Below are 8,463 nucleotides of genomic sequence, written 5' to 3'. Positions count from 1 at the left end.
CCGTTAGCTATTAAACTTCTTGCATTCCATTGTAATATTAACATATATCACCTGATGGTCCTGGTCTCCCATCTACCTCCAACTTTTTGTTTATGTTCTCCCATGATCCCTCTTTAAACCCCAAAAACTTTTCAGCTCCTCTCACTATTATTTTAATCTTCTCAGTTTTGTGTTTGGCTTGGTCAGTGCAGTTGATAACATATGCTACAAATAATATCAGTTTTTCTACTGGTGTGGTGATATTTTCCTCTGTCTGTACTTTGGCTTGCTGTGGAATTTGCCTCGGCATTTGCCTGGCGTCCACACTGGCGTCCACCCTTCAAAGACGGACATTGAGTAGAAATAGTCTGAACTTAAATTGAAGAAGAACCTCAGAGAGCTGGTTATCTTAACTCTTTTTGTGGTAATGGATCTATCTACCACCCCTCATTTTTTTTCTTTTTTTTGCAGTCTTGGACACTGATTTCCTTCTGTTGTTGATCCTCAGATAACATATCGGAGTAATTTAATGGCCAAACCTAAACTATGGCCAATAGATCTGTGTTGCTTTGATAAAAATAAGAAGGAAACAATAAATATAACATTCTGATACCAGAAGATGGACAACCATCATTTATTTATATTCACCCAGACCTTGAAAATGCATTGTTGTTTCCATACCCCTCCAGACTGTTGACATCCTTCAGATATCAATCCCATGCTGGGAAATATTGAATGTTTATCCCTCTCAGAACCTGAATGATGTCTTTGTATGATAAGCCTTACGGTTTTTCATTTAATCCCTGTGAAACCCTAAACTCCCTGATAAACTGGATCTGGACCTCACTGGATCAGATTGGACCATCCTTTCAGGAAAAAGTTTCCATTATTTGTCTCAAAAAGGAATCTTATAGGCCGTCAATGATGATATGGACTCCGGATCCTTAGGGGGAGATTCTTGGAGGAGCAAATAACACAGCAAATGAAGGTCATCTAAATGCCAATTTGGATTTGTTTTCTGACAACTCATTTAAAACAAGGGGCCGGTCCGGTCTCCTGGTTAGCAGTCGCTTTGTACTTTTGGATAAACTTCCAAACCAAGTGACAGAGAATGAACCTGAGGTACAAATAGTTGGTGGTTCCACATGCGGCGGTCTGAAAGTGTCAAAGAGGCTGGGATTAGACCATGTCTAATAAACAAGATAAACATTATTTCAGGTAACTTTTTATAAGTTTAGGTAATTAACTGCAGCAGACCACTTGTGTTATGATTGTTAGTATTTACCTGCAACTGAAATTTCACCATGTATCAAATACATGAGGGCTTGTAGAGAATTTATGGTGTCTGAGCTTTGTCACACTGCCCTCTGCTGGTGAAACAATGTACCTGCAATGTGTCAAATGTCCTGTTTAATATGGCAGCCTGGTAAAGCAAATGATTCTTTGCCCCAAACACACATGCATGGGGACATAAACTGGAGTGGTGGCCTAGTGGTTAGGGCATAGAGCTTAAAATCCTGAGGTTTTGAGTTCAAGCCCAACTACCACTCTGGCTCTCTGAGCAAGACCCTTAACCCCCCACTACTCCCTGGGTGCCACAAGATGGCAGCTCACTGCTTCCCAAGGGGAAGGGTTAAATGAAGATAGTTCATTCTGTTGCTCAGTACTTGTGACAGGGTAATGAAAATAAAAGCTGGAGGGGGGGAAACACATGGCCCAGAACCATACAGTACTTCACTTGGTTAAAATAAGTGGGAGTGAGTCGAAGCCTAGTTACATTCAGTTGAGCTGATTTAACTAGGGTGACCAGATGTCCTCTTTTTCTCAGACATGTCCTACTTTTTATACCTAAAATATGTCCAGGGGGAATTTCAAAATTGTCCGGGATTTTGGTCGACTACAGTGCACCACGTGTGACTCCTGGTCACAATCTTTACTCACTGTAGCAGAAACGTCCAACTCTTCCTCTTTGCTTCTTTGAAAGAACGTGTTTATTTTGGGTAGTTTTTTTTCTATTATTCCAGCAGTTCTTCTTTCCTTTTTCTTTTCTGGAATCCGCTTAAGTACGTCTTTTTGGTATCCATCGTCACTAACACATTGTACTTAATATAGGCTCTGGATTACCCATAATTCCAAGTCATAGTGTAAAAATTAAAATACTCAGATGCATCGTTCTTTTAACATCTTTATTGCAGTTTAAAACATGAGTGTATTTTTTTTACCAACCATCTAATGAACTATACAGACTTATTAGCATAGTAATTAAAAGTACCACTGTCTGCTCTTCTATTGATGTCGTCTGCAAAGAGATGTCCTGGTCGGCAATTGCGTAGGGGATGTCAGAGATTGTGGGCCCATAAGCAACTGCTGTCAATGCTTGCAAATTTTTATGCCATAGCACACTGTGCAACAAGACGCTCCGAGGTGATCCACCTGCTCACACTGCACCTCTAAAAACCACCCATTGGACTCGTTAATCTGGATGAAGAACTCCCTTGTTTGCACGTGCGTAGTACATGCTCGTAGCTCTGCTTCAACCTCAGGATTGGTTCATGAACATCTCACGATGGCCAACTGATTTTCTCCTGACCTCATGATTCCTGATCGGAAGGTGGTCGTGAGGCCGATAGCCCCTCGTTACCCCCTGTATACAGCACAATGCAGGACACAACATGAGGCTGAAAATCGGCCCGATTGAAAAATATTCTTGCACGACTGGAGAATCCCCCCCCCCAAAAAAAAAATATCGTAGTGCATGCACGGCTTAAGTCAGTATCTCAGACCGCTATGGAAGCCCATTAGGACCATTATTCCCTTTCAGAGCTAGAGGACTAAATGTGTGAATGGTAGTAATTGTACAATCTGTAGTAATGCTTTGGTACAAGTTGAACAGACTCAAACAGGCCAGACTTCTGCACGACAAATATACAATGATCAGAACAGCCCACCCTTCTTCTGGTGGGCAAGCTCTCAAATACCTGCTGTTGCTGATTTTAGGAGAGGACGGCATTTAGTTCGACTTATCCGTGGCATTAAAGCCAGGACACTACAAACTGAAGCCTGTTCAATTCTAGCAAAATTTTCTCAGAACCAGCTGATGTTCTTTAGCTGTCAGAGGTCTGATACCTCATCTGTTGGATCATGCAAAGCACTGTTCCCTCCTTGGACCACTGAAGACAACCAATTAGAGCAGCAGTCACCTAGATGAATTATTTTTTATTTATTTTTTTTACTTACACTTAACCATTTATCTAGTTTCTTTGAGGACAGTGGACAAAATGGCCACTTTTTGCCTGTGTCAGTTTCACCAGCTGCCACAATAACATGTCATGATTTTTGCTTTCCATTACATCGAATAACAGAAAAAGAGAACAATACTTGATTTTGATTTACTGCCAACATAGTTCGAATATATCCAAAAGGATTCTCTTGCTATAAAGCAAGGTAAACTTAAACTGACAAAAGTGCTGATAAGTTCGATTGAACTTAATTTGTACTGTAGCCTCATCGGCTTTATGCAAACATTTAAAACTGAAAGAACATGGGCAAATAAAGGCACAATCGCTTCTTTATCAAATATTCACAATCCATCCATATACAAAGATTCATTCAGTACTAAAGTAAAAATGTTTTTAATTCTTGTAAATATGATGGAGTCTATTTTCCAAGAGCTTTGTCCAAATTGTTCCTAATGGCATCCAGGAAGTCAGTCGTGTTGACATAATGTTGATTCAGTTTAACCCTATACAAGAAAAAACAAAGACAGTGATAACAATGAAGGAAATCATTTGTTTTTGTTTCTTAAGCTAACTAATAGGTACTTGAAAGGAAATAATTCAAACTCACTTAGACAAGCCGTGGATGCAGCCTGCCAGGTCTTTGGTCATCAGCCCGCTCTCCACCGTTTCCACGCACACTTTTTCTAATGTCTGACAGAACCTGTAAAGCAAAGAACCAGTTTGTAAAAAATTAAAGTCTACAGTTATATAAAAATATGCATCAGAGAAATGGCTTACTTTATTAAATCTGTATTTCCATCCAGTTTTCCTCTGTGTTCCAGCCCTCTGGTCCAGGCAAAGATACTAGCTATGGGATTGGTGCTGGTTGGTTTGCCCTACAAATAAACACACACCTTAAATCCATGTTAGAAAGGAAAACCTTAGCAAAGGATACCAGATGTTTACAAACTCTGAACTGGGCGTAAATCAAGTTTTCTGTGTAACATCAAATGTCAGAATAATCATCAATGATTCAAATTTCTTTAAATGCACAAATTTACATATGTTTCCTCAGATTTTGGTGATATTTAAATGTGTATTTTGCATTAATTATTCTGGGTTTCCTTCCAGCTATTCATCAGTTTGCTTGAATTCTGGTCCATTCCTGCAGACAGCACTAATGTAACTGAACCAGGATAGTAGCCCACCTTGTCTGCTTCGGCTCTGGCTAATGATATTTTGCTAGAACAGATTCAAACTATAAATTTTCTGCTTTTATTCAAGGCTTATTCCAAATATCTGATTTTAAAACAACAAAAAAAAAGCTATATATTTTTCTCTCCACCACATTAAAAAGCCTTACTATTTGGTGTTCTCTGTAGTGCCTGGTGACGGTACCATGAGCAGCTTCGGCTTCAATAGTCCTGCCATCCGGACACACCAGTACCGACGTCATGAGACCCAGGGATCCAAAGCCTGTTTGGATCACAGACGGATCATTTAAAACAAACAAGGTAATCTTTTGGAGACATTCAGAGCTGCGTTGCTTCGTTTTCCCGTTTCAGCACACCGACCCTGAGCCAGAATGTCCGACTGCACATCTCCATCGTAATTTTTGCAGGCCCAAACAAATCCTCCGCTAGATTTCAGAACTTGGGCCACCATGTCATCAATAAGTCGGTGCTCATACCAGATCTTCAACTTGTCAAACTCGGGCTTATATGTCCTAGAGAGAGATGAGGTTTGAAAAAATAAATAAATAAAAGATAGTTAAGAGATGCAAAGATCAGGATATTGAGTCCGATATCAGATCAGTTTTATTCATATACCAGGGTCAGAGGTATTACTGTCCTGTGTGCCTAAAAGCGACTCAAACATTTTAGCAGGACTCCCTCCTGTAGAATCTGCAGTTTTCAGTCTTAAATCTGACCTTTCTAAAGTTGAAAGCTTTAAAAAAAATATTTTCCAGTATTACTTTTGCAGCCTGAATGAGAACATGTTTAAGTCCTAAAAGACGCAACTTCCTTAGAAAAAGTTTCCAGTAGGCCTCCGCTTTCTCATCGATAGGAAACACGTCCAACTTCAGTTAAGTCTCGTCTTGTCATTAAGCCCTTCTATCACCAATGCTTGGCTTATGTTTTTTTTTTTTATTATTCTCTGCTACAACAACCCACAAACAGCTCAACAGGGATATGCTGAGAGAGAACAACGTTAGGTGATCAAAGCTGCTCGTCTTACTTTTCAAATATTTCCTCAAAGATGTCTTTGAAGCGACCGTCGTAAGCCTTGAGGATTGTGTTCTTGGTGCTCATGTACAGAGGCCACCTCTTCTGGATGGCATACTGGAAGCAGCTGTGAGCAAAGCCGCTGATGGACTGTGTGATGAAAATGAAGTTGCAATTCAAATAGCTTAGATCACAACAATGAAAATCCATTGAAGAAACATGCACCTATTGGTTGGCTCGATTACTTATTTTTGGACGCGTTCTAAATGCGGAAACTTGCTCTCACCTCATCAGTGTTGTACATTCCCATCCCACAGCCTCCAGCCTGGAAGTCGTAGACCTCCCACACCTTCTGCTTGCTTCCATCTGTTGGAGCGAATACCAACTTAAACTTCCCAGGTTTGTCCACAACAAAGTCCGTGGCCCTGTACTGAGAGCATTTCAAAGGGTTTAATCATTGAATTATGAGTAAATACGAATCCGCCTCCTTTCTGTGAATACCTGATCTCCAAAGGCATGCCTGCCGATGGTGATGGGCTGCGTCCAACCAGGAACCAGACGGGGAATGTTTTTACACAGGATGGGCTCGCGGAAAACTGTGCCGCCCAAGATGTTCCTGATGGTTCCATTGGGGCTCTTCCACATCTTCTTAAGCTTAAACTCTTCAAAAACAAAAAAAAAAAAACATTAGAATACAGTGAAATATTTGGATATCTTTAAATGCAGATCAGTTTATTGGGGATAACCTCGTCATACACTCATCAGACCGCCTTCAGATTCACCTTCAACTCTGGCCTCATCAGGAGTGATTGTTGCACACTTTACAGCCACGTTGTATTTCTTAGTAGCCAGGGCTGAATCGATCGTGACCTGGTCGTCTGTCTGGTCTCGATAGGGCAGACCCAGGTCAAAATATTTCAGCTCCACTTCCACGTTTGGTAAGATGAGCTAAACAAGATGATCTCATATCAAGGCCAACGGCAAACTCCAAAGCATTTGGACATATTGACACAAAAAGTGACTAAAGGAGGCTTTTTTTAACCCTCTCTGCTCTACCTTCTCTTTTATGAACTCCCATATGATACGCGTCATCTCATCCCCATCCATCTCCACAACCGGCTTGTCCACTTTGATGCGCTTTGTTGAATCTGAAACATAAAGTGAGACTAAGTGAAAACAAGGTTTCTGCAGGTTGACCTGAGTTAACTTGGTTTACTTGATTAGTTAACTGACCTTTGTATGCAAATTAATTGAATCGCCACATTAGAGCAACTAAAACCTGTCTTTATGCATCCAAACCTCCTGAATTACAGGAGAGGCAGCTTGTTAAAAACTGCGCAATTAATTGCATTTGCAATATAGTCGCAATTGAAAATATCAGAGGTACTGATTTTTAATCATATTTCTCAGTTCAATTAAGTTTATTTCTATAGCGCCAATTCACAACATGTCATCTCAAGGCACTTTACAGTTCAACCAAATCATCCAGTCAGATTTCTATCTAAGGAAAACCAGCTGATTACATAGAGTCATTGACCCGTTTTTCAATATGTGTACTTGTGCGTTCTCATGTGCTCGTGTACTTGTGAACCGTCACCAGCCTCAGCCCTAGTACTGTTCTAATTCACAAGAACACAATGTCACCACCCGGTCCAGCCCAGAAGCACGACCCGTACCATCAGCTCATTTGCAGAACCAACTTTACATCCGGGACGCCCTCGATTTTAATTTGTAAAAAGAGAACTTTATTAATTTTTTCCCTCCCCCAAAATAGTAAACGTACTAAAATATAATGTGTTAAAGGTTAATGTATTTCCTGAGAAAATAAATGCATTAAAATCCTGTTTTATCAAAGTCAGAATTCTGAGAAAAAGTCAGAGTTCTGATATTTTTTTCTCTTACTGAAATTAAATTTAAAAAATCGGTAACTTTTTTTCCCCCCTCAGTTGCCCTAATCCTCTTCCATAACACTGTGACCTTAGGAACATATAGGATCTTTGACAGCTTTTATTACACAACTCCTTTTTTTGCACCCAACACGTGGACAGCAGAGCCAAAGCAGACTGCAAATACACAGTTCAACACATATTTGTAAATATATGAACACTTTTCTTGTATATTTGGAAAATTCTTATCTTGACATAATGTTAATGGTATCTCAAAAGTTAGTTTTGTTCTTTGCTTGTTTTTTTCAATCTAAACGATCACTTGGCCCAGCATTAGTGGCTCTGTGTGATTCATCAATGGCTTGAAGCCAAAACAGCAGAAACTTCCCGTTACCTTTTATTTATAAATGCACCTGCACCTCATACCTGTGTTCGTTTGCGTCACAAAGAGCCTCAGCAAAAAGAGGCAACGTGTTGGAGTCATTATGGTTTAGTGGAAAGCTTACTTACAGTCTCTCTGCTGCGCTCTGTGAAGGCAGAGAGCGGCTGGTGAAAGCGCCGCTGGGACGGACGCCTGCGGAGCGGCCAGCCTCCTCCACGCGGGGCTCCAAGCTCTCAGGTAACCCGCCATGCCTGGAAGGGACAGGTGGAAAGAGACAGACCACGCGATGGGATACAAGAGCAAAGAAAGCTCCACGCGCACCTGGCTGCAAGCACGTGACCGAGTCCCCCAGGCGCACCTGTGTGCGCGCAGCTCTTCCAGTGAGCTGAGGCGGATTTAGGAAATTTGGGTCCCTAAGCAAAGACAGGCATGGGGCCCTTAGAATTGAAAAGATGACTCATAATACAGACCTATTATAGAGATACAGAAAATTTTTAATAGAATAGACAAACATTATTTACTAAATTTTGACTGCCCTTAATGATTTATATTTTATATATTTTATATTTTTATATTATATCTAGGGAAAAATAACAATTCAAAATATCTTTAGGAGAGTCAAAATGCCTTTTGAGATATTTCAAATGACGTCATCTGAAGTGTCACACATCCGGAATTATAATCAAAATATTTCACTTAATTTGGAGTAGTCAAAACTAAATTTTTTTTGAATATCTGAATTATGAAATATCCCCCTAATGTGTCACTGAGCT

The 8,463-nt window shown here is 40.3% G+C and overlaps 1 protein-coding gene across 1 annotated transcript; it reads right to left on the bottom strand.

The window, feature by feature from the left end:
* Positions 1–2,710: 2,710 nt before the first annotated feature.
* LOC107087967 (isocitrate dehydrogenase [NADP], mitochondrial-like) lies at positions 2,711–7,993 on the bottom strand. The gene is made up of 11 exons (XM_015379842.1): positions 7,819–7,993; positions 6,479–6,570; positions 6,205–6,370; positions 5,924–6,084; positions 5,709–5,852; positions 5,436–5,572; positions 4,772–4,923; positions 4,561–4,673; positions 3,996–4,093; positions 3,826–3,918; positions 2,711–3,721 (listed from the first exon to the last, which is right to left on the bottom strand). The coding sequence occupies exons 1-11, from the start codon at positions 7,937–7,939 to the stop codon at positions 3,637–3,639; spliced, it is 1,362 nt and encodes a 453-aa protein (XP_015235328.1). The 5' UTR covers positions 7,940–7,993; the 3' UTR covers positions 2,711–3,636.
* Positions 7,994–8,463: the final 470 nt, after the last annotated feature.

The sequence above is a fragment of the Cyprinodon variegatus genome, unplaced genomic scaffold (assembly GCF_000732505.1).
Source record: "Cyprinodon variegatus isolate N-32 unplaced genomic scaffold, C_variegatus-1.0 Scaffold201, whole genome shotgun sequence".
Taxonomy (NCBI): Eukaryota; Metazoa; Chordata; class Actinopteri; order Cyprinodontiformes; family Cyprinodontidae; genus Cyprinodon; species Cyprinodon variegatus.
The sequence above is the reverse complement of the archived record's forward strand: the minus strand, read 5'-3'. Positions and strand labels throughout refer to the sequence as shown.

Excerpts from the sequence above, each read along its gene's own strand:
- LOC107087967 (XM_015379842.1), bottom strand. The coding sequence starts at position 7,939 with ATGGCGGGTTACCTGAGAGCTTGGAGCCCCGCGTGGAGGAGGCTGGCC. Across the intron at positions 6,571-7,818 it reads CAGAGCGCAGCAGAGAGACT|ATTCAACAAAGCGCATCAAA; the intron begins GTAAGTAAGCTT and ends TTTATGTTTCAG. Across the intron at positions 5,573-5,708 it reads GAATGTACAACACTGATGAG|TCCATCAGCGGCTTTGCTCA; the intron begins GTGAGAGCAAGT and ends TTCATCACACAG.